The 24,899-nt window shown below is 38.5% G+C and overlaps 4 protein-coding genes and 1 non-coding gene across 8 annotated transcripts in view; 2 read left to right on the forward strand and 3 right to left on the reverse strand.

Annotated features, from left to right (window-relative positions):
* The window catches only part of LOC131330398 (acetyl-CoA acetyltransferase 2), a 63,500-nt gene extending 62,937 nt beyond the window's left edge, over positions 1 to 563 (forward strand). The window contains exon 15 of the mRNA XM_058363964.1: positions 553 to 563. The gene's annotated coding sequence lies outside the window, so the exon portion shown is untranslated. The remainder of the gene's footprint in view (positions 1 to 552) is intronic.
* Positions 564 to 2,284: 1,721 nt separating this feature from the next.
* On the forward strand, positions 2,285 to 5,913 carry LOC131330244 (protein NOI4). The gene is made up of 3 exons (XM_058363753.1): positions 2,285 to 2,468; positions 4,321 to 4,503; positions 5,569 to 5,913. The coding sequence occupies exons 1-3, from the start codon at positions 2,463 to 2,465 to the stop codon at positions 5,608 to 5,610; spliced, it is 231 nt and encodes a 76-aa protein (XP_058219736.1). The 5' UTR covers positions 2,285 to 2,462; the 3' UTR covers positions 5,611 to 5,913.
* Positions 5,914 to 7,708: 1,795 nt separating this feature from the next.
* LOC131331674 (small nucleolar RNA U3) lies at positions 7,709 to 7,925 on the reverse strand. Its single transcript, XR_009201476.1, has one exon. It is a non-coding gene; the product is annotated as a small nucleolar RNA U3 (small nucleolar RNA).
* Positions 7,926 to 9,304: 1,379 nt separating this feature from the next.
* Positions 9,305 to 15,369, reverse strand: LOC131329578 (uncharacterized). Of its 3 annotated transcripts, none has more exons than XM_058362786.1 (7): positions 14,765 to 15,369; positions 12,653 to 12,976; positions 12,515 to 12,563; positions 12,105 to 12,408; positions 10,346 to 10,421; positions 9,987 to 10,218; positions 9,305 to 9,679 (listed from the first exon to the last, which is right to left on the reverse strand). In XM_058362786.1, the coding sequence occupies exons 1-6, from the start codon at positions 15,143 to 15,145 to the stop codon at positions 10,036 to 10,038; spliced, it is 1,317 nt and encodes a 438-aa protein (XP_058218769.1). In that variant the 5' UTR covers positions 15,146 to 15,369; the 3' UTR covers positions 9,305 to 9,679; positions 9,987 to 10,035. The 3 variants fall into 3 exon arrangements, with proteins under 3 accessions (XP_058218769.1, XP_058218768.1, XP_058218767.1); XM_058362785.1 differs by having other exon boundaries at positions 12,105 to 12,414; positions 14,765 to 15,368; XM_058362784.1 differs by having other exon boundaries at positions 9,305 to 9,683; positions 12,105 to 12,414; positions 14,765 to 15,368.
* A 1,633-nt stretch (positions 15,370 to 17,002) lies between these two features.
* Positions 17,003 to 23,415, reverse strand: LOC131329838 (ribulose-1,5 bisphosphate carboxylase/oxygenase large subunit N-methyltransferase, chloroplastic). Of its 2 annotated transcripts, XM_058363234.1 has the most exons (13): positions 22,976 to 23,415; positions 21,429 to 21,592; positions 21,234 to 21,317; positions 21,016 to 21,073; positions 20,139 to 20,192; positions 19,554 to 19,625; positions 19,377 to 19,457; positions 18,738 to 18,910; positions 18,481 to 18,583; positions 18,274 to 18,405; positions 17,947 to 18,069; positions 17,590 to 17,672; positions 17,003 to 17,329 (listed from the first exon to the last, which is right to left on the reverse strand). In XM_058363234.1, the coding sequence occupies exons 1-13, from the start codon at positions 23,378 to 23,380 to the stop codon at positions 17,323 to 17,325; spliced, it is 1,539 nt and encodes a 512-aa protein (XP_058219217.1). In that variant the 5' UTR covers positions 23,381 to 23,415; the 3' UTR covers positions 17,003 to 17,322. The 2 variants fall into 2 exon arrangements, with proteins under 2 accessions (XP_058219217.1, XP_058219218.1); XM_058363235.1 differs by lacking the exon at positions 17,003 to 17,329 and having other exon boundaries at positions 17,586 to 17,672.
* Between the last annotated feature and the right edge of the window lie 1,484 nt (positions 23,416 to 24,899).

The following is a 24,899-nucleotide window of genomic DNA, read 5'->3' on the forward strand; positions in this document are numbered from 1 at the left end:
TTGATAAATGAACCAAGTTACTCGAGTTCGAGCTCGTGTTTGTTATAATAACCAAGCTTAAACAATTTTTTGAAGCTCATGAAGCTTTCGACCAAAGCTCGAACAAGTTACAAATCTTGGCTCGTTAAACTTTTGATGTGTGGAAAACTTAAGCTACTCGAGGTCGGTTTGTCTCATAAATAAGATAACTTTGAATATATTTTGAAGTTCGTTAAGTTTTCAAACCAAACTTAAATAATTAACTTTATTTAGGTGCTTCGTGATAGCACTTGAACAACTGCTCGGCTAGTTCGATTCCTTTATCACCCCTAATAAGACCTACAGAAAAACCTTATGTCGCATCTGTTTTCTTTAATAGCTGTACTACTGCCATCTATTTGGAAATAAAAACAGCATGGTGATCCGAGGTCTACTCGAGTTGTCCATGGCCACCAGACAAGAAGTCTCTTTTTTTCATAACAGATGTTCGGGTAGCTTTGCGCATGCTTCAACTAATTTCAGAGTCTTGAAGTTAACAACTGGACAAACTCTCCAGTGGGCCCAAAATTTAGAATGTTTGGCCTCCGTGAATTTCGAACATGAGACCTCAAAGCATTCCCACTTGGTCAAATCCTTCCCTTGACATCTCCTTTCAAAATTTGGAGGAATTCTTTTTGCTTTTCTCATTACTTCAAAAAATTCACTTATGTCGAATAAATTCGATTACATCTGTGTCTGAAATATGTGCACATGACTTTTTCATAGGTAGGGTTTTTGAATTGGATCAGGCTTTGCTTGGCACTAGATCATCCAGTTGTGTTCTTTGAGAGTGTACCTATCTCTATTATTCAAATATTTTATCTGTTATATCTTACTAATTTATTATTTTTAGACAAATCTTGCATTGAGTTGTTACACCATAAAGAATTAGATAATCAAGATAACCTGGAAATTGGAGGCAGACAATTAAATTTGGGACAGGAAGGCCAGGTTAAAATGAGCTGGGCTTGTCCATAAGCCAGCTTTCCTGAAAAGAGCAGCGCAGCAGCCGATGCACCTAAATAATAGTACTGCTAACAATAACAATAATACTACGAGGAGAGTGTGGATCATCTGGGCCATGTTCGTTTTGAAATTTTAGTTATAGAATATTGAGTAATGAGCGAAGAGAGATAGATAGGGATATGAGAGTAATAATTGAGAGAAATTTTATTGAAAACCGTGCACAAAGAAATAATTCCAAATTCAAAATCTCAAAACGAACATGATCTACTGGTGTCATATGTTGTCTAATTTGAGGCCAAATAAAACTCATCATGGTCTTGTTTTTTAAACTTTTGAGTAGTTCATTTGTAGGCCTCACTATATGTTCATCCTTCATAGGAAGAATTATACTACAGTATTTGATTATACAATAAAGTCGCCCTTGAGTACGGTTCGATCAAGTTCTTATTGTTAATTGTGTGATTTTTCCTGCAGATAACAAATACATCCAAACTTACAAAATAAATAGATTAAATTGTCAAATAAAACCGTGGTGGTGGATCTTAATGTGCGGCACGTGACGGTCACGTGAAAAGATGATCATCACATTTGTGGCTAGCTATTTTTTTCACCAATCTAAAACAAGGGGAGAACCTTAATGCAGAGCATATACAAGATATCAGTTCGGGGATAATAATAATTTGTTTTCTAGTCCCTTAATAATAGTGGTAAAATCAACTTACTTGAAATTTTCGTAAGGAATAATCAAATGACAATGGCCTCCATTCAGAATTTTAATTAAAAAATAAATTACTTTAATCACGCATGTACCAATATCCAATCGTGTTAATTTCTTAGTAAAATGGCTGAAAAGTTTCAATTATCATGCGGGTCCTGCACACGCTATGTAATGTTCATCTTATGTCACATAATGTGTGTACACGCGTGAGCACGAGTCCAAGGGTGGAAGTGTCCTTCAAAAACAGCACAAACTAATAAAATCCGCTAGATCTACTCCCGAGTACACGAACATCGAGCAAGGGAACAGGGAGACTGAGAGCACAAAGGATGAAGCCAGAATTGAGAGCGAGAACGCAAGGTCCTGGCAAAAGAATTACTACTATGTGCCAGAGTGTTGATCCACTGATAAACTTTGTAGTATTAAGATATTAGTGCACGTACGAGCGGACATCATCCGATAGCAGGGGATCACTGCTTCCTTCGAGGTCGACGTAACGGCGTTTATGCCGCTGTCCGATCACGAAGGGCCCCACATCCCTCTTCTCACATGGCGTACCTGGCCTCACGCCCCGCCTCTCCAGCCAGCTGTAACCCTCTCTCTCTCTCTCTCTCTCTCTCTCTCTCTCTCTCTCTCTCTCTCTCTCTCTCTCTCTCTCCCCGAACCCCATTAAATAAGCTGGCGCACGGATGTGCAAGAAGAAGAAGAAGAAGAGGCAAACTCCAATTTGCTAAACGTCTTCGTTTTCCTCTGCGAAGACATGGCGGTATTCTCTTCTCTCTCTCTCTCTAGCGAGCAATTTTTCTATTGCTTAGATGAATTGATGATTTCGCGATTTGGTACATTTCTTTCAATTCCATCTCGACACCTCCAAATTTTGCTCCTTTATTTTTCTGTTCACATTTTCATTTAAGTGTACAAATGGCTTTGGTTCTTAGCTCCGCAATTCACATATATGTATGTATATGTTGGTGATTATAATTAGAGAGAGAGAGAGTGTGTGTGTGTGTGTGTGTGTGTGTGTGTCTGCGAACACAAAAACATGCGCAACATTTTGCACGTGCCTATGTTTCACTGTTCCATTGGCAAATGGATGGATTGCTAGTTTTCAACTGCCAATGAGACACTGCCACGTAAGCATGCTGTGCAAAAATATTTTGCGTGTTGTTGTGTTTTAGAACCCCTGTTAGAGAAAATCTGTCCTATATCGCATCGAAGAGCGATTTAAGATGAAACTGTGCCTTCGGATTTATTATTGAATATACAATATTAAGCATAAGGATTCACTTTATTAAGTCCTTGATAACTGCAATATTGTCTCTGCATCTTTCTTTTTCGTAGCATATGAAGCTTTCTTTCCCATGCTGTGCGGTTTTGCTATTATTCTCTCCATTTTCGGTATATGCAGTGAAGAATGTATTTGTTCATGGTCTCTGTTTAGAGATAAGCAACAATGCTAGTTTGTTAACTACAGTCTACACTTCTTTTTTGGTGGCATTTTAGAGTGGGTGAGAAGTTATTTGCTTTGAGCCTAAGACGAGCTGTAGCTCATTCTATGGTAGATGGAGTTTGAAAGCGAATTTGTATTCTAGACTTTCCTTATTGACACTTTCTATAGTCTTTGTCTCACCACCATTTTATGTGCATGTGAAATGTCAGCCCACTCAATTAGAGCTATAGACAGATGTTGCCAAACTGAGACTGTCCTCAAAGTTAAAATGAATTAAGACTTTGAAATCACATGAAAAACCTTTGAGCTTGTTGGTAGAACTTGGCAGTCACATAGCCAGAAAGAGAGAGCCTTGTACAGTTAAGTTTGCCCTAAATGTTTTCCTGCAGGATAACGGGACTGTACTGTTTGTCATATGTGCTTTGATCAGATTACTACTGTAACAAGTGCATTTTTGCTTTCGAATACGGATTTTGTAATTACTGTTCCATTGGGATGTTATTTCTGGAGTATTTCCCAAGTTTCCTCTGTTCTAAACAATCTCTTCAACATCTACGTTTCCATCAGAAGTTATGTTTGAACTGTTTTGTCATAAGTAGTGATCCTGGTATGAGGAGTAGGTTTGAACTTCACCGCAAAAGTTATCGCTTTCCTCTTGATACGGGTGTCAAGAATTTTTTAGAATTTGCTCTTTCCCCAATTGGTTGGGATTCAAGGCTCGGTTGGGTTTGGTTATGTTGGTCTGGTTAAGGTTCATGGACTGTTTTCAAAGTGCCACAATATCTCAGCACGGTTAACTTTATCTTCTATGTTATGGATAGGTCTATCTTATTTTCTGGTTATTTACAAGTCAGATTTAAGCATACTATCAAATTGCACAAGCTTTCAGTTTCAGCTCATAGGATTTTTGGGCAAGTATATTATGATTTTGGTAGTGAAAAGCTATTTTGTTCTCCTTTTTTCAATCTGAAATTGGTTAGTGGATTAGGTGTTAGTGTTAGAGGGGAAGGGGAATGGCCATGGGTGGGACTTGAACCTCACCATGTGCATGGGAGCATAGAGCCACCCCACTGGGCTGGCACTCCACTTGCATAACTATTTTATTCATAGCTTTCATATGTCTTGTGATAGCTGCAACAATGATCAAGTGAAATCTTCAATTCCACAGGATAAAGGTCGACCATTGCCCAAGTTTGGTGAATGGGATGTCAATGATCCGGCATCGGCTGAGGGGTTCACAGTCATTTTTAACAAGGCCAGGAATGAGAAAAAGACTGGAGGCAAGCCCGAATCACCAACAAAGGAGGAATCTGCATATAGGCCTGGAGCGACTCTTGGGAAGCCTCAGTCTGTAAGTTGCGACGGCTTTACTTCTTCTTTAGTCCTGCCTCCTAGGTTTGCTTTGAAACTGTCTTCCACCTTTTCCTATCTTTAGGAGCCGTCTGCATGCCATGATGCGTCAACAAAGAATTTTGGCTATAAAGTTAGCATCGAGAACTTCTAAGAAAGTTTATGAGAATCAATCATAGATAATGGGGCATATAAAGAAATGGCATCAGATTGAATTGGATGTGAACAGTATTCCTGTGGTTAACCTTAAGACTAAACATGAAGTCTCGCGAATTGAGAGAATAGTGATCAACCAGCACCATTGTCCAGTAGAAAGAAGTGCTTCTTCTCTTTTTCTTGTCTAATGATCCTTTTTTCCTCATGAGGTCTAAGTCCAACACGTGGCTTGCCCACGTTGGCTGTTTTGCCCATAGAATTTGGAGTTATGTTGAATGTTCGGGCTTTGGATCCTTAGAAATACAGTATGACAAGTGCATCTAGTAGACTGACATTTCATTTGCAGTTCCCCACGATCCTACTGGAATTGCTTCAAAATTCCTCATCACTATAATGACAGCATATCATCCTTTTTTTCTAACCATCAATAACCTTTTTCTTCACATCATCTTTTTACTTTTCCATAAGTTAGATTCAATGAGTTCTGCATTTCCAAATTGCCTACATGTTTTTTTGAAGAGGAAAATTGCTTACTTGGGTAACTGCTAAATGTTGAAATTCCAATATCTCGGTGGCTGTTGACATGCTTACTCCTTGCGGTTTCGGATATGAGGACATCCGAGGCTTTTCAAGGATTCTTAGGTTAGCAATCACCAATACTAAACTAGTTGGGACGTGTTGCCGGTTTTCTTTGTTGCTTGGTTACACAAAATATGACATTCGAACAGTATTGAACTGTAAGCAAGATATTCTTCTGAATTACCATAACCACCAGTCCAACAGCTTGTCAGATGTTTCTTACACGTCAAGTGCTGTGATTGTTTATGGGACTACTGTTTTACCTATTTGAGGATTCTCATGCAATAGACCTATTTGCTCTCTTCTGATGTTCTGCTTCATGATTATGCAGAAAAAATGGTTTTGCTGTGTATCTTCCCATGCAGAATCTTGAGGTTCTTGAGCTGGTACGGCTTATGATGCGCTGCCCCACCATATATTCCAGTAGACTGGAGCTGTGGTCAAGCTGTGATGGGTTATGCTGGAATCTGTTCTGATGTGATTTAAAATTGATGACATTTTGGGCTTGGTCGAGGAAATTATTAAAAACTATTTTTATTTTGTGTTTGATTGCGGGTGTTATTTGTTTGGTTCTGCTTCTTCAATTGTTTATTCTTTCACATTAAGCTGCGACTTCTTTTTGCGATATTCTTTAGCCTGCGTCGATGAAATATATGATCGTATTACGTTATTTGTATGCTGGGTATCCCTTTCCTGTGCTTACAAGCTTCGTTGTAGCTAATCATTTTGCTTAAACCATGCTCTGATAAGGTAACCTATGCCCCAAATAGCAACTATTGCTTTACTACAATCATCAAGGCACAATGTAGATTATACTCTGGACTCTCGTTGATTGGGATTTCCGACTGCCGTATCTCAGGTGTCCTAGCAACCATGTAGCCTGAAAATGTGGCAAATTTCCTTACGCTTATGGCTTTTTGGTTATACACAGTCTAGCATAAGCTGATGAACTTTCTGCTCAAGTTGTCTCGGTGGCTCGAGAACTGGCATGATCTCTTTAACGACTAATTCCTTCTACTAGCTATAATGGTAACTGGAAATGGCCTATGCAAAGAACTACGGGTTCCTGCTACTAATGGCTTTTTCTCAGTAGTTTTTGGAATGCTTCTGAGGGTGCGCTTGCACGATATTAACAGTTCCGCATTCATTCTTCTCCTCATTCTCTTTCCCCCATTTTTTTGTTGTACCAGTGTTCCGTGCATTTCCCCAGTGTAGAGATAGATGGGACAGAAGATTTGAGCTCGCTCTTTCTTTTGCTTTGTTGCTCAAGTAGAATAGCTACCAAGTACCTACGACAGACCATTGGAGCGGTGGACCGTCTGAGGACGAAGTGACCTACGAGAGAAGTCTTTTCGTTCCTAAATGGTAGTCCACTTGGGCAACAAAGCCGAAAAGACAGTACCCATAAAGAGCGAAAACTAGAACGCCTTTCTTGTTTATTGGGTAAGCTTTCAAACACTAATGTGTACTACTCATTTTAAAAACTCTATTTGTGCTCTATGTTCCTAAATGACCACTACGAAAAATCCGTGTACATCGTTTGTGGCCGGAAACTGGAAAGGAGTACCTACTTTTTCAAAATCAAAGCAAGCTAAAAATCCTTACAACTTTGAATATGTGTTTAACTGTATTGAGCAAGATGTAAGACGTTTAGGGTCAGTTATTGGGAGATTGTATTTGTGGAGGACACCAATGGGAATTGCCAGGAATTTCTCAACCAGATTTCTGAGTCACCACAAATGACAGAACTAGATGAGACTAGCAGACTTCTTCCCTTGTACTGCTTGTTTCCTTTCTGGGATCGGATACGAACCATTGATCGTAGCATTGGACGGTTTGGATTACAACTGTCTTCTCCAGCGAAGAGTCTTTGAGAAAGACGCGCTTCCTTTCTGGAAATGAAAAATTCTATTTTACCCAGAAGGCGGCAATCGTTCATATCTCCTTCCACACTAACGACCATGGAGGAGCAGCGAAGAATTAGTACTAAAAAGAAAGAAGCGAAGACAGCGTGTTCAGCTTCATGACCAACTGCCCCAAGAAATGTGATGAAAATGTGGGAGAGAGAGAGAGAGAGAGAGAGAGAGGCTCAGATCTAGGCACCATTTGGCAATAAAGGGTTAAAGTGAAGGATGAACAAAGAATCCCAAACAAAATTCATATTTCAACCATCTCAACCTTTATACAGAAAAACAAAAAGCAACAATTACAAACCTAAATAATTTGAGACTTCCACTCAGCCGCTTCATCTGCACCTTCATCTTGCATTTACAATTACGAACCTAAAATCAAAATCTAGAATCTGCTCTTAACCAGATATTAATCAAACAATACTTCATCAAAATCAGGCCTGTGTTCTCTGAAATTGCTCCTCCTAGGGTTTCTGTCCCGGTTCTTCACATGCTCGCCAAGGGGAAAAAAAAATTGCGAAAAAGAAGTTTTTTCTTAGGAAGTGGCAAAAAGGATGGTGAGGTCTGTCAGAAAGCCGCACGACCATCCCCTGCCACCGTAGACGGTGGAGGAGAACGATCCTCTACTGCTCTGGGGGCTGAGGACCCTCCAGAATTGTTAATCACGCTCTGATCATGCGGCCGTGTTTCATCCACCAGACTTGGGGTCCTGTCTCCTTAGTAATCAAGGATACAGATGTACGAGCCTATAGAACAGATCCTGTTCAAGTAAGGTCGTGCTCTTCCACTTCGATGTTCGCTTGTAAATACTCTCTTCTCTTCTCTACATTTGTCGATGTGGGACTCTCTTTTATCATACAGCTGTCAAGCCCCCCTTCTCTATCCCTCCCTCTCTCTCTACACATCTTTTACTCAATTTTACTCTTTATAAAATAAAAAAAATAGGGACACAAACATATATATATATATATATATATATATATATATATATAATAAGTACAAAAGAACACTACTGATCCGAAAATAACAAACAAAATACAAAAAAAAATAACAAACAAAATACAAAAAAGACGTCTGGAATTAAAACGCCGGAGCTGGACCCATCGATCACACTCATAAGGGTGGATGGAGTGGCCAAGTATGGGTAGGGCTACTCTCAAAGGTTAGTTTTTTAATATCACATGATTTCAGACGAAATGGGAATGCATTTGACCAAAGTCAGTGTGTGAAAATCAATTTCTATTATTTTCTTCTCACCTCTAAAATCACCAAAAAATATAAAATATAAAAATACCCTCCAACTTCATGTTTGTTTTTGGCCAAAACCAAACAAAAAAGAATTGATTGGAATTTCCATTATAATTTCTCTCACTTTCTTTTTCTCTCTCTCTTTTAAGTCCAAACATAACGCAAAATTCTTCGTCCCAAACAGCACAATTTTGTATTTCTACTTGTAGTTACTAGTAAGATGCCGACGCGTCACTGTATTGATTGAGAAATTATAGTCATATTTGGTAGCCAAGCTGACATAATATGTAACATTACTCTCTTTTGTTCAAATCAGATCAACTCTATTAAAACACATCACTTTCATTCCTTTCACATAGATCATTTGCCCACATACGGATCCACAAATCTTCCTTCACTTCTTTCTGCAGACAAGAAGTTTCCCTTTCATTTTTTTTTCTTTCCTGTTCATAACAACGAATGTATTGCTTCAAATGAAAAACATTAAACTCATTGCAAATTACTCTTAAAGCTTAACCCTGCGCCATCTAACTAAACCTATTCTAAAGACCAAACACTCACGAGAGTTGCAGCTATCAACCGAAATGGATGTCTCCGTATCTGTTTCTGATAGATGTGCACATATAAGTGAGATTTAGAAACCTGTTTGCAAAGGATGCTAGGAGCATCTCAATCAACCTAAATGGATGTCTCCGTATCTGTTTCTGATAGATGTGCACATATAAGTGAGATTTAGAGTACTTAGTTTTAAACTTCACACATTCATCCTGCCTAACGAGAGTATCAGAGAATCTAATCTGATCCCGCTTACCACACATACCGGGCAAGGACCATTGGAGTGATCCCAAATAGACCCTGGAAAGACATCCCTGCAGCAAAATTTCTTTTCAATTTTCGCCATACGCAACAAGCTTCAAAGGAGAACAGTGTATTCCATCATCTCTTTTAACTCGAGACATTCTTCAGAATAATACTTTTACAGCCTTAAGAAAAAAGGATTCACTGCCAGGCACGTGTATTTACAACATTTGTATCTTAACCTAAACTACGCATTGAGCACCTCTCAGTTCCCATGCCTTTTCAGCTGTGACAATAATGAGAGCACAATGCGATACCGTATATGTACGTATATCAGCTGAACATTTACGACGTGTTAGTTGCGGATGTCCAGAATGGCTACGAAGAGATGTAGACATGGTGGAGATTGGTTGGGTGACTGAAAGCAAAATAAACTTGATATCTCTGAATACAAGAGTAGTCATCATTGCAGCAACTTTGATCAATCTGTCTGAACATACAAGAGGAAAACATAGGCACAGACAGTGATATTACATTTGTACATGCTTCAAGGACTAATGAGAACACAAGAACAGGTTTATGCATCTAAACATATAGATAATTTTCCCCTGAATTTTCCCGATTAAAATTATTTTCTGTAAACTTAGGGCAAGTGAGTTGTGACCCCCAGTAGATGGCAGTCACAACTAATTCCTGAATTAAATTCATAGCAGGTGCCATCAATCTCAACTTGCGCCTTGTTACAACAGGGCTAGGCAAAATAAAGCAAAAAAAGAAAGAGAAAAATACTTACCTCAATGTAATAACACGTTTCCCAAGACCCAAGAAGTTGCTTGTGGTAGCTAAACTTCACCTGATGGCTGCAAGATCATTTTCTCCTCCAAGACTAAACTCTTGTGAAGTCCCTGTTGGTGTTCTACAAAATCCATGAATACTTCCCTTAGACGCTTGGCTCTGTTGTATTCTTTACCGCCTCTTTGTTCAACCTTCAGTTCATCATCGATACTTCTGCTCTTGAACTTGCTCTGCAAATTGTAATTTCCAACTATCAGTAGTTTGAAATGGTGATGAACAATGGACATGAAAACGTTCCACAGAGCAATCCAACCACCAACAGTGTTCTGCCACCAATAACAATAGTACCAAAGTTACCTGAGATATTGGCATTAGGCTCCCAGTAGCCCTAAAGGTTCCACACCTTAAAAACTTTTCGGTTATGAACCAAGGCCTGCACAATAATGAAGTAAAATCGAAGTGACTCGCCATTTGATATGACGAAAGCACCACACATTACACACAGAGCCAATACTTTCACAGTAAATTATGAGAAAAGTGTACTTATAATGTGGAAATACTAAGGCACCTCCCCAACTATCAATTGAACAAGAAAAAGACAAAATTGAATCATGTGTTTGAGGCAAAGCTTCATGCAGTTCATTTGTCTAAGGCAAGAAGAAATAAGAAAAATGCCCTGGAAGGAAGTATATCCCAAATATGGAAGTCAAATAAAAGGCAGGAACATAGCTATATCAGCCAGTAAAGAAGATTTTAAAAAGTTGGGAAGGATTGATGCATAAAATGCATCTCTTCAAAAGAAAAAAGTTCCAAAATGCAACAGTTCAGTAAGAAACGGCCCCCAAGAAGACAGCTCGTTTCAGAAAACAATGAGAAAAAAGAAATTCCTGGTAAAATGAACCTCTGATCGATAAGGAGTAACTAAATTTTAAAAAGATCCACCATGTTATTCTTTCTTATTGTGACTCATTAATCAAAGTGGTGTAGAATAAAGAAGGATTAACTTACGTCCAAGGGTGAGAATAATTCACTGTTTGTATCAGAGAATTATGTGGAACATAATCTCTTAATATATATATCTCCTCACACTTTGATATGTTTCTATTCAAAGAAAAGGTTATACCTGATGCATCTAAAAAAGGTGTAACAATTCAACTAAAGTATTACAACCAACAAGCAAAAACTCCTTAAGCGAATGAATGAGAAGCTCTTCACCCTCAATAGTTAATAAGAAACTATACTTTTGAGTTACCAAAGAAGAAGTTTAAAATCACATTTCTTAGCGCGTCCTTCATAAATTAAGCCATCAACATACTGAACATAGTAATGAAAGCTCGACCCTTCATTACTTCCATGAGTATTTTGGAACACGAGTGTTTTTCTTTTTGTTTTCTGTGTCCTCTCTCATCCTAAAGAAAACACTCGCTAAAGAAATAAAGGAAGAAACCATTTGGATCACTTTCAATTGCTAGATGTGGTGTTTTAGGACAAAATTGTACCACTTTTCAGGCTTCAAAGTGATTTATAGGCTACCAATGCATCATGGTCATCAGTAGAAAAAATGCCAACTTAAAAACAACCTACTTCATGAAAAGATATAATAAGAGGCAATGACTAAAAATGCTTAATGAACTCCAAAATATGCGGAGCACAAAATTATCATTCCATTTTTTAATTTGGAATCACAATTAGGAAACCAATAGATTAGTTTGGAGCAATGGAGCCAGAATCAATCTTCATAGACAAAGTAAATGCAACATTAAGTGTGGAGTTCATTCAATAAAGTGATGTAAAAATTATCACAGGATCACACACTCCCCTGAAAATTTGTAAATTGCTATAACTACGAGTACAACACGACTGTAAGAGCATAGTCTTTATACAAGGACAAACTTGTGGCAAAGATTAGATAAGACCAGAGGACATAGTAAATAAACAAACACAATCTAAACAGAGGTCAAATAAGAACAAAATATTGCTTACAGAAGCAACGAGAGAAAAATTTGGAACTTTTGGACAAAATTAAGTGAAGCCTTTAAACACGATTCTTTTTTTTTTGTTGCATAAATGTAATTTGTTGCATACTTTAAACGCGATTCTTAATGTCAAGGCATACCTTCCCCTTGATGACGTGACAATGTGATCAGGATTATTCAAAAAGTCATATATCTTCTTAAGCTTCTTCTTACATTCCACTACAATTGCCCCCCTCGTGAAAGATTCTGATAATAGATTTGGAAATACGTATGCTTCTGTTGAGATAGACGTCTGCTTATGAATGAATTCCATAATTGATGATGGGGACAAATCTAGCTCCAAGTTCTCAATTAATATAAACTGGTGGTTGCCAGTTTCTCCCATATTAGATCCTCCTAAATCTTTATCTTGACGGTTTGCTTCATGACATTTTCTGCTGTTTCCTGTGTCTCGCAAAAGAATAAAGTACAAATAAAGTCAGCAAGAAAAAGGACCACAAACTTTGACGTAACCTAATAAGTTGATAATTATAGTAAAAATTGGAAAAACCTTCTCTTGTCGGTAAAAAGCTACCAGACTGCCTAACACCATTCTTGATCTGCAAACAACCAGATGTCAATGGGGGGTTTTGTGCTACGATGCTAACAACTAGAAATTCCAAAAAAACGTAAAAACAATATTACTTGCCTGGAGTCCATTTTGAGATAAACTAGACTTCCGGTCATTTGACAAATGATTATCTTCTTTCTCAAGCTTGACATTTTTAAAAGTTAAAGCATTAGCATCACAAACAGAACCTGATGCAAATGAAGTAACCTTAACTTTCTCCTTTGCCATCTTTACAAAGGATGCCAGGGTAGAATGTAATTGCGAAAAATGCTGGATTAGGGTAATGTCTGCAATACTGCCAGACGTTACGTTACCCTCATTTGGCCCGTGTTGCCAGAATAGCAAGAAGGAGCACAAACATTCCTCCTCTTCTTTTGCAAATGAATGCTCCACATAGTGAACCTATAAAACCAATTATTAAACTCAAAGAAAAACAAAAGTTTGAATGGATAATCACTGCTAAACCTTCTCCGCAAATAGAATTTCCTCAGAATCAAAGCACAGATAAAATACTAGCTTCATTGACTCCTTTTCCTTCATAACCACCATTACGCATACGGTTCGAATCCAACCAAAATCACATCATTTAAACTTCTTCACCCCTCTTTTCTTTCTATCTGCTCTTTGGTAATCAGCAGAGTTGATTTTTGTAAAATTACTCCATCCATTAATGATAGATCACACCAATATAGTACCTAAACTGACTATACTTCTGCAACTGGTCAAAAGTCAAATTTTCAACTTTCTAATAAATTTTTAAAAAACTAAAACAGTATACAACACAAAATTCGAAATCAGCTTTCATTTTCTTCATCTCAATTTCATCAACAACCAAATTGGATCATATTTCCAACTAGTTACAAATCAATAACTTCCACACCACAAAGTATATCAGTTCTTAGAATGCATTCCCATAAAAGGATATCCTCATTCATATCTACATACCTTTAGTTGGTTCAACACCGACATCAGTTATTGATTACAAACGAAGTTTAAAGTAGCTCAGTTTATCCTTTAATACAATAACAAATACGTATAATTCGTCCAGTGGCATTCCAAGTTCTTTTGATCCTCAATTGTTGTTTTGGATCACACTTGTCTCAAAAAAAATACATAGTAAGGTTTTAAATAATAGTACTGGGACACATAATAATAACAATCACTGTGTAACAGTATCGAGGGTATCTAACAATATGTAACAGGAATCGGTTGTCGTGGTCGTGCATTTTTTAAAATCATTTTTTTTTATATAAAAAAAGAACTGTTTAAGTGCCTAAATCACCCATAGTAGTTGAGTATCTGCTGTAACAGGTCCATAAATCAAACCCCAAGGGGTTTGGCCAAGTGCGCACGAGAAAGCAAATAATTACTTTTCCTCCTGAAGTTGCATGTTCAAATCCCATGAAAGCCAGACATTCCAAACCTTGGGCCATTGGAGGGTTTACCCGGACATTAACTTATGGTCCCGGAATCAGTGAGGGGGCGTGGGGCACACAAGCTGACACTGACATCCGGTCATCAAAAAACAGGTCCGTCAATCAGTATGTCCAGTATCAGCCACAGGGCTGAAAACGAACTGATCTGCTCGCGAGCATCTCATGGCTCGGCTCAGCTCGACCCGTTCAATAAACGAGCCAAGCTCGAGCTCGAATTTTAGGCTCGTTACTAAATGAGCCGAGCTCAACACTTTTGGAGGGTCATTAAGTAAGCAAGCCGAGCTCAAAGCTCTAGTTTTAGGCTCGTTTAGCAAATGAGCCAAATGGGAACACTACGAAGCTCGGCTCGGCTCGGCTCATTTACACCTCTAACCGGTCGTAACAGGTCCGTGAATCAGTATGCTCATCATCAGCCGTAACAGGTCCGTGAATCAGACACAGCGAGGAACAATGGCACTTAGTATCAGCCGTAACAGGTCCGTGAATCGGAAGCAAAGCCATGCACAACGGAACCAGCCAATACGCATGTGATTTTTCATCTCACGGATATTCAAAACCTTGCTACGTAGCCTTTCAAGTCATCGATGTCCGTATCCCGCAATGTATTTAAAATTCAAATAAGCATGATAAGAACAACACCGGAGAAGGAAAATATTTACTGTATATTTAAACGAGGAAAACGACGGCGTTGTAGAACTTCATCAAATGAGGGGGGCGGGGGGGTGTTTGTGGGGGAAAGCCCTAATAAACTCACCGCTTCAACAACGGCGTCGTAGAATTTGATCTCGTCGGTTACGAACGTAAACGACGCGCAAACCGTCATCCCTTCGATGACCCTGGAGCACTGGTTGTCCTGCAACTGCTGCGACAGCGGCCGTACTTTCCCGAGGAACTCGTCGATGGCCTCGGCGCTGCGAAAGTCCCCGGCGGAGAACCTCTCGTCGTTCCACTCGTAGAAGTCGAGGAACTTCACGACGAGCGTGTCGGGGGCTTCGAGCACGACTCGGGCGGTATACCACGCGTCGTCGACGGAAGAACGGAATTCGAGGTCGTAGGGCGGGTCATCGTCGTGCGACGTCGTGGTCGCGTTTCCCGGCGGGGCCTTCGTGGTGGCCGTCGCCGTTTGCTTGTGCATGTATACGGATGCGTACGCACAGTATGAGAGAGAGAGAGAGAGAGAGAGAGAGAGAGAGAGAGAATGATACGCAGAAATGTGCGGTGTAGTGTCTTTCACCTGTGGAGGGAGAGAGAGAGTACGGTGGTGGTGTGCGTGGTACAGCGTCGGGGTGCGAAGGGCATGGGGAGGAAAGAAAGCGACACGTGGTGGCGTTACAGCTGGATTGGTGTTGGTGTGTTTTCCTTCTGTGTATGTTCTCTTGTTAGCGAGAAACTTATTCATGGAGTTTACAAGCCGCGCAATTTCAACTATTTATTTGTTCACTTAATAGTTGAAGTTTATTTCTAATTATGATCAGTCATAATTAATTGTTATAATTATTACCGATTATAATTAATTGTTACAATTTTTAATTCGGACCGTCCGAAAACACTTTGGACACGGACAATTGGCCTTCGTAATCTCTTCTTTACGGAATGTTCCGCAAATAAGATTTTCTACTCTTTTTTAGTATGTAGCAACCTCCGAAAAATGTTTTTGAAATACGTTCTCGCTCTCACGCTCTTGCCCCGGCTTACATACACACATTAGGGGGGGGAAAGAGTAGAAGAAATAAAGAAAATGGAATGGTACGAAAAAATACAAATGACGAAGCAAGCAATTTTTTTCAGATTAAAAATTTGAAAGGAGAAAAAAACAAAAGTGAATTTTTTATTTTTATTTTTGTTGATTTCTCCCCTTTCATAGGAGTTCTATCACGTGTTTGGATGTGGAATGAAAGGAAAAAGAGGAGAAATTGGCCAAAGGAAAAAATGAGAACTTATTGAAAAGTTTTGATGAGGAGGAGGGATCAAACAAAGAGGACAAGATTTTCCTAAATTATAGGCCTTCTTCTTGCTAAGTTATTGGTTTGGTATTTTATTTTAATATTATTTATTTTTTGTAATTTATTTTTTAGTCTTCTCGACAATTTTTTGTGATTAATCAATTCGTATCGACAAGAGAAATAAAAAAATGTAAAACATTTCAGATAAGATGACACTTCAAACAAAAAAGTTTGAGAAGATAAAAAAGACAACTGGTTCAAAAAAAATATCGTCTTTAGTGACCTTCTAAAGACCTTTTTTTCCTCTTCGACCCTTGGTCATAATTTTTATTTTTAGACTCCATTCGTCGTGACGAATAAAGAGTACTTCAAATTTAATATAAATCTAACAAAAAAATCAAAAAGAACAAACAAAAATGCCAGACCAATAATTTAGGAAGAAGCTGCCATACTTCCCTTAAGAATACTAATTTTTGAGAATGAGTGGTGGTCCTTCCCCGATTGTAGTGGCCAATTCTAGAGGAGTCCGAGGGATAAGAGAATAAACAATACCCCCTCTCTCCCATTTTTCCTCGGTATTCTGTTAAGGAATGTCCTAAATCGTTTCCACTCCTTGAAAAGTCAAAGGAAAAATATTTGAAGTTCCACAAACTAATCCTAATAAAATGATGAAAAATATCTCTAAAAGTAAATAATGCTAAAGAGTAATGTTGAAAAACTCATTGAACATTTAATGAAGACATGAAAATTGAATTCCCCTAGAAAGCAAAGAATTGGGATGGGGGAGTATTAATTTGGAGAGGGTCATGTGTCGGGCAAACTCAATGTTGGAATTTACGGCAAGGTGGTTGGAAAATTATTAGTAAATGACAAATGTTCCAAACCCCTAGATTGATTTGTCATGGCCAGAGGGTGATTTATTCCTCATCCTCATTATTGCTCATTGCAAGTGGACAAGGAAATGGCAGTCCACCCCACGTGAATACAGTGCATGCATGGGGATTTCGGCATCAAGAATAATAATTGGGACTATAAATGAGACGAGCAAATGAATAAAAGAGTTATGGCATGATGAACCTTAGCTGGTTCTAGCAAAAACAGAAGGTTTTCACCATGATGTTCATTCAGAAGCTGGAATTCGAAATCATACACAAGCAGAGCTGGTGAACAATCTTTAACAGGCTTACGGCATAAAACCGAATCGAATGGATGTAGAGGAGACTTCACAGCAAGTATTTGCCTGAAAAATTACTGCAAAAAGTGCAAGGTTTGCTGCTCATTTGCAAAGCAGTTACTTGAAAAAGCTTCCTGAACCCATCAAAGAGATTAAGAGCTCTCAGTTCACCACTCCTTATATCCCTTAATTTCCTCAAAATCTGTTTCCATCCATGAAGGAAATTGAGCAGATTAACCGGATCAATCTCATTGCAAAGAAGATGGAAGAGAGAGTAACTTAAAAAGCATGTGTTTATGCATGAACTCGAAATGCATGTTCGATAGACAAATGCAAGCAATGATTATCACTTGTTCACAAGCAGAAGGAGGAGAGTTTTAAGTTAGGAGTAGCAGAATAAATGAGCTCAAGGAACAAGAAAGAATTGTAACAGAGAGATTAAGAGCTTTCTAAAGCACTTACTTGAAAAGCTTCCTGAACCCATCAAAGAGATTAAGAGCTTTCAGTTCACCACTCCTTATATCCCTTAATTTCCTCCTCAAAATCTGTTTCCATCCATAAAGAAATTTGATCAGATTAACCGGATCAAACCTCATTGCAAAGAAGATCAAAGAGAGAGTAAAGTAAAAAGCATGTGTTTATGCATGAACTCGAAATGCATGTTTGACAGACATATGCAAACAATGATTATCACTTGTTCACAAGCAGAAGGTGGAGAGTTATGAGTTAGGAGCAGCAGCATAGACTAAATGAGCTCAAGGAACAAGAAAGAATTGTAACAACCGTTAATCTTCAAAAGCAGAACAAATTTGTTCTTACATATTGGGAGCGAAACAATATCCTCCTTTCACTTGTACAAATGTCGACAGCCAACTGTTTGAGAAACAACTTTCGATTCAGCTGCTTAGGAGATGTCACATCCAAATCCATTGATCCACTTTGCTGTTCAATGTGAAGAAGATACCAAGATTTAGTTATTCAAATCATAAAGCACTAAGTCCAGAAAGAATGTTTATCGTAGTCAATTGAGAATGTTTATCGTAGTCAATTGAGAAACTTATGGGAGAAGAAACAATTTATTTAGTCATAATAAGTTCACTGAAGAAACCGAATTGAATAACCTTGTAATTTAAGAACATCCATTACCTGAATGAATTTGCTATATTTCGAGATACTTGATTCACAACTGTCCAAAATAAACTGTAGTGCTTGTTCCTCTATTTCAGGATATCTGATATCTTTCTTGGATGTTGTCTTGTTTGATGCCACAGCAGCCATCTGGAACACTACCATGTGAGATTCCCGATGAGGTACTGAATCGTATTTCTAAGGTTAGAAAAGTAACAGGCAAACCTCGTCAAACTTTCCACTCATACTAGGGGGACTAACAGCTAAGTAAGCATATGCCATCAACTCCAATGGCCAACCGGTGATTTGTACAGGATAACACTGTGACCTGTTTATAGCAGCTTTAGTGGAGATGAATAAAATAATTATGCTATTATATAACCATGCCTAGTTTTGTTGATATTGAGGACTATGATGCAGAGACTAATTAAACAAAACGTAGTTATTCTGTTAATTACTCCATACAACTAGCAGGTACTTACGCTGACAAGCCATGCTTCCTCAGTGCTTCAAACTTCTCTTTATAACATTTGTCAGATTTTTTAAGTGACAATGATAACTGTACTGAATCACGAGGGTTGGTGCCCTCCCTTGGAACAAATCCATATGATAGCAACAGCTCTCCATTAGACTTTTTGCCGTATGAAATGAAAACCTGTATGGCATTATGCAAGGAAAAAGGTTAAACTGCCGTGAGAGTTTCTAGTCACTCAGGTAGCCCACATGATTCTGTTAATCAATACAGGACATTCACATCAAAACTTAACCATCTTTCCCTTCATGTACTAAGAGAGGAAAAACACCCTCCTTTTCTGCATCTTTCTCAGCAATTACAAAATGACAACAACTTACAGAAATTAGAGACCATGTAGGTGCAGAATTTGAACGTTATGAGATGACTTTTTAATCCCAAGGTAAAAGCTTCCCTTACATTCCAGAAAGTTGTTAAAATTGTTTCCAAACATTTTTTAAGAAAACGAGAGAAGTTACACTATGAGAATTAATCATAACACCATTATTAAGGTTTGAGTTGGCCAATTGGAATTCCTCCGACAGTCCACCACACTATTCTTGCAAACTATAAATACACGTCAACAGCAGAATTCGTAAATTTGGTTTACCTGCTCACCTGGCTGATATGGCCGATCTGTTGTAAAGACAACTCCCTTTGATGACTTATCATAATCCAAAAATGTATCCACCTTAGCCAATTAATATGATCTGCCTCTCGTCAGAAACTAAAGAATGTATCTTTATGTAAATACTTTTCATTCTAGCCACAAGTGCCTCATACATACCTCACAGCTATGATTTAGCATATCTGCCCATGGAACCAAGGCAACCCTTCCATCCATTGAGGGTAATCGAACCTGCAGTTTATTGATGAATAAAATCTATCTTAATTACTTTCAAAGAAATATTTATTCTCAAGGAACCTTTCTTGGGAAAAAAAGAAAAAGGTTCTTCGTCCATGATCCACACTAAATTAGCAAATTAAAAGCTTTAGTCCAAATAAAGGTTACCGAGAATGATATAGAGCAAGCATACTAGTTTCAAAAGGAACACTAGTATAAAAGAGCTACTTTCCTAAGTAAATAAAGTTTAAAGTGTGCCTATTTGTTTCTAATTAATGGTAATGAAGCACTAATAGGAGAACAGAGAGATACAAAAAAAAAAAAGAAGAAGAACACAAGGGACTCAAAAAATCAAAAGATGGCATGTGACAACAGTTAAGGGATAGGTTCTTTGTACATGAAAAATCTGTCTATTCACACTTACGGTTATCTGCATAATAATATACATACATACAGTAGTGTAACACTTAATCTAGCTTAAAAATAAATGAGGAAAGACCTTATCAAGTACACTGCTAAGAAACTCACCAAGCGTGAGAACAGAATGCCAAATGACCATTTAAAGGTCTCCATATTGAATACCTGCAGCAAGCACAGCCCAGGCTAATGAAACACAAAGCATGTAATGTAGCAGAAAAAATAGATAAAGCAACGGTTAAACCGCATGATAGCTTTCAGAATACAATGTCCTAAGAATCAACGCTAAATTCACACTAAAGAAATAATTTTCCAAATCCTATTACTCCCAGGAACAGCTGCAGGTGCAAGACCACGAGTGCATTAATGAATCCAGATAAAATATCAAAACATTCACATGCGCAACCACCATTTTGTGGGTCAAAACTTAGAATAACCATTGAGTTTGGTGAGAGGTGGCAAGTTATGTGATATTATCAACAAATTCCATGACTCTAGCGAATAGTGCTAGGAAAGATACTAACACTGATGAATCACCCAAAATGACCATATGGATTGGAGCAAAAAACAGAAAGATTTGTAAGCTGACTAAATAGCTGAATAACTTCTGCTTGCTATTTTTGTTTGTATATGAAGTCCCTACAGTGATTTAAAGTAGTCCGACTTGAGGCTGATACCAGATAGGATACCGGGATACAGCATTCGCACTGACTATGGGGGCTTGATGTTTTTGGGAAGAAGAATCATTGTCCTAGAACAGTGGGAATGGTTATGTCTTGGAAAATTGAACTTCAGGAATTGCTTTTAACAATATATCTCCTTTTTCCTAATCCCTATCCACCATAAAACCCTGGAGTCCAGCAAAGTGATGGTTAATCAGGTCCAATGATAATGCCAATAACTAATCCTTTCCAGGATTCTCCATACATGGTCCTAATTGCACTTGAATAAACAGTAGTACAATAGTCACAAAAAATGAAATAGGTACCTCTTCAGGAAATAAATCAGGATACTGAGAAAATATCCTTAGTCTTAAATCATTGTATCTGCAAAAGAGGTTACATATATGATCAAAAACCGAGTAACATCAAGCTTTCTATTGAGCATGTAAAAAAGTAAAGAAATAAAATAAAATTCTAGCTTTAGCCAAATGAACTGAATAATACATAGATACTAACACATAAGGAAGATAATAAGAGGCCATACGTTCCAGTAACGTTATTGATCCTTTCAATTGCCCGCTCTCTAATTTGTGACGCTTCAAGATACTTATCTAGTTCTGAACGTGTCCTGAAATGACACAGAGAGGCTGTAGGAAAAAAACCGAGAATACATGGTTTACTTCATTGCAGAAGAAATACTCTTTTACAATGTCAATTGCAATGTGGGAAAAAAGCTCACCAATACAAAAGTGAATACGGCTGTCTAGGCAAGGCTGAAATGTAATTGCTCCATCTCGAAGACTTCATGAGACTTGCTTCACTAATAAGATAGGTTGCGAGCAATGGCCAATCTGGTACACCATTCCGTTTTAGCACCTCACCAGCCTCTGCGCAGCTCCAGTCCTGACTTCCAAAGGATCCAAGGGACACAAAGGCGAAAAAGAGTAGGCATGAGCTCCATGCATTCATAGTTGAAACATGTGATAGTTGATTCAAGTAATATTTCTTTGTAACCTGCTTAACCCTTAGTCTAATCACATGGCTCAAAACCTCGAGTTAATAGTAGCTAGTCGGCCTTTACTTGTATACTAGCCCATACTTCTCTAATTTTCCAATGTGGGATGGGATTCCACATTCTCCTAAAACAAAAAGTAAAAATTAACTCCAGAATTCAGAAGTACATTCTTTTATTTTGTATTTTGGTGCTTCTTCGTATCACTATTTTTATGTGTTAAAGAATGCCCTTACCCCTTCCAACCTCCGACCCAAATACAGTGTTACGAAGGAATCCAACGACAATAAACAGAACAAAGACACAAATGATTAACAAGGTTTGGCAAGGAAGCCTATGTCTGTTGGCCAGGACTAATCTCACTATGAAAGACGACAATACAGTGAGTCAGCTATGTCCCGTAACACTGAGAACATAACCCTAGAAACCCCCCCCAAAAAAAAAAATCTTATAGAGAAAATACTAGAATACCAAACTGGACCAAATATAAGGAAACCTCAGTATTTGCTTCTTGTGGAACATCAACGGCTTATTATCAAAACCGAGTTCATCCGCAACACATTCAAATAGGAGGTTACAAATCCTAGATATTAATCGCAAACTATGAAGCACGAGTACTTCTAAAACCTCATTGTACTTATCAACGTAACCTGGTTCTTGGCATGGTACTTCTAAATACGTACCTATGAAGCGAAGTCCCACATTATCTGGGTACCAAATTAGTATGAAGTACATAAGCGTGAGAGCACCCTCACCTCATGAGCTAGCTTTTGGAGTTGAATTCTACCCAAGACCATGTAACATGGTATCAAAGCTAGGATTTCAAAGAATAACACCCTTCTCTACTTCACCTCAACTCAAACTTAAGAAAACACAATTAACACACACCCCCTATTATATCCGTAAATGTAACAGGATCTTATTATGTTTCCTGTTTTTTTTCTTGATAACTCAGGTGTCCAGGCCCGCTTATGCGCATCTCGACTAATCTGGGGGCCCAATCCACCGCCCACTTGCTCTCAATTAAAGCCGGAGCAAAACTCGGCATGGGCCACCCGCCTAAGAGGTTCCGAGGAGCAAATCCCTAAGTTCCAACCCTTCACCACTAGGCCGGATGTTTTCCCAATTATTTAGGTTTCTCAATCACCGAGTTTGTAGCCTATATAAATAAAGGCATTCTAGTGCTATGTTTTTTTTTTTTTTTGATAAGTAATTCTAGTGCTATGTTCAATGAATATAGCAGAAATTTGAGAAAATCATCAAAGAACTTGTACCGAATCGGCCGTGATGAACAGAGAGGGAGGAACGAAGAGCAACTTCTCGCCCTTCCGGATGTTTTTCAGGGCGACGAGGCCTCTCTCCCCTACTTCCACCCTCTCTATGGCCATCTTCTGCGGCGGGAGTCCGGAGTCCGACAGCCACTTCTGCAAGGCCGAGGCATTTTCAAGCGAGTCGACATCGCAGCCCCACGGAATCGTGCTGTTCGCGGCGGCGGCGGTTCTGGCGGCGTCGCCGGCGGTGGAGATGGAGCAGCGGACGAGTGTGGCGGTGCGGCGGGAGTAGTAGTGCGAGGTGGTTGGGTGAGAAAGAGAGCGAGGAGAGCAGCAGGGGATTTTGTGAGTTGGAGTGGAGAAGTTGGGGACGAGTGTAGTGTGGAGGATTCTGGAAGCTTCGGCCATGGGTGGAGAGAGAGAGGGGGGGGGGGGGGGGTGTGTCTGAGTATGAAAGGGGGGGGTCTGAGTATGAAAACCTTATCTGCTGAAGCTGGAGAGAGAGTACTAGGCAATGGTTGGTCGTTTTAACGGTTGTTAAACGGCGCGCCTTTTTGGCGCCCGTATGAGAGGAGATTGCCATGAAGCGACGCCGTAGTATGACGAGGGGAAAATTATCAAAAAACCAAAAATATGTTTAGATTTTAGGAGGACTGCCAGAGGTACCAACCAAATGGCTACCAATGAGATACCGCAGTGGGGTCTATTACAAATTTCGCACGAATGATTTGAGTCGTTTAATAATTTTAAAAAAGCTAAAATTTGAATTAAAAAAAATGAAAGATTGGATCGACTATCTACATATATTGAATTGCACTGAATTTTTACGGACCCACTCGGTTTTCTTTTAAATTATTAAACGGTTCGGATCATCTATGTGATACCAGAAAGTGGACCCCGCGGGGCTATCGGTGCCCCATCGGTAGCCATTTGGTCCGGTACTCTTATCATTTCACACATTTTATAGTAATGAGTAATAAAAAATTGGTACTGTTAATTTTTTTAGTTTAACGGATGTCTGAGCCAACTTACGCGCATCTCAACTAATTTTCTTTCCTGATCAAAGGTAAGTCATTCACATTGATACTAGAGAATTCAAAAGAAATTACCTCCTTACTGTCTAACCCAAAGACATCGAACCTTGGACAAGGTACTGTTTAATCAATAAATTAAAAAATAGTGAATCAAAATGTTCAATACAGACTAAAGGTAAAAGAATCATTAAATTTCGAAGAGAAATAGAGATATTTGATTGGGGTAAATACGAGTAAAATGTTTATTAAAAGCATATTTGCCTATTGTTTTTAGGAATTCTTTTACGTTGAACTCCACTAATATGATTGGCACATAGATAGGGCACGTTGGTTTCTGGAGTGTGAGCAGGATTGACAAAGCTGAAATTAAGATTGAGAAGGCAGCGCTGCATCTCACCGTCCAAATATTTTTGAATGGTCCAAATTTTAGAAAAAAAAATTTGTCGAAAAAGTATTTTTAAAATTTAAATTATTGACTGTCGAGACGGATGGACAGAATCAAGTACTGCAACTTGCAGTGCGCTAGGGAGCGCTGCACGGTCCCAAGGTCCTTAGAAATAAATTAGTTGTACCTATGTTTGATTAGGGTGAGATAAAAGAATAGAAATTACTTATATTTTATCGTTTGGATGAGAAGGGAGTTCAATTAGGCAGAGCGGGACTAGTTAATATCATCCTCTAAGTGAAAGAATCCAAAGGGAACAAATACCGGACTATAAATAAAAGAAGAAACATGTGTGATGTTCCACCAATCCCAATTCCTCATCTAGTTTGATTTATCAACAAATAATAATGTCAAAACAATTTCTGTTAGAAAATTGATTTCGGCACTCCAGTTTTAGCTATTAATACTTCATTTTGTGTTTTAATCATGTGAGAAAATAAAATTAAAA

The sequence above is a fragment of the Rhododendron vialii genome, chromosome 6a, assembly GCF_030253575.1.
Source record: "Rhododendron vialii isolate Sample 1 chromosome 6a, ASM3025357v1".
In the NCBI taxonomy this organism is placed as follows: Eukaryota; Viridiplantae; Streptophyta; class Magnoliopsida; order Ericales; family Ericaceae; genus Rhododendron; species Rhododendron vialii.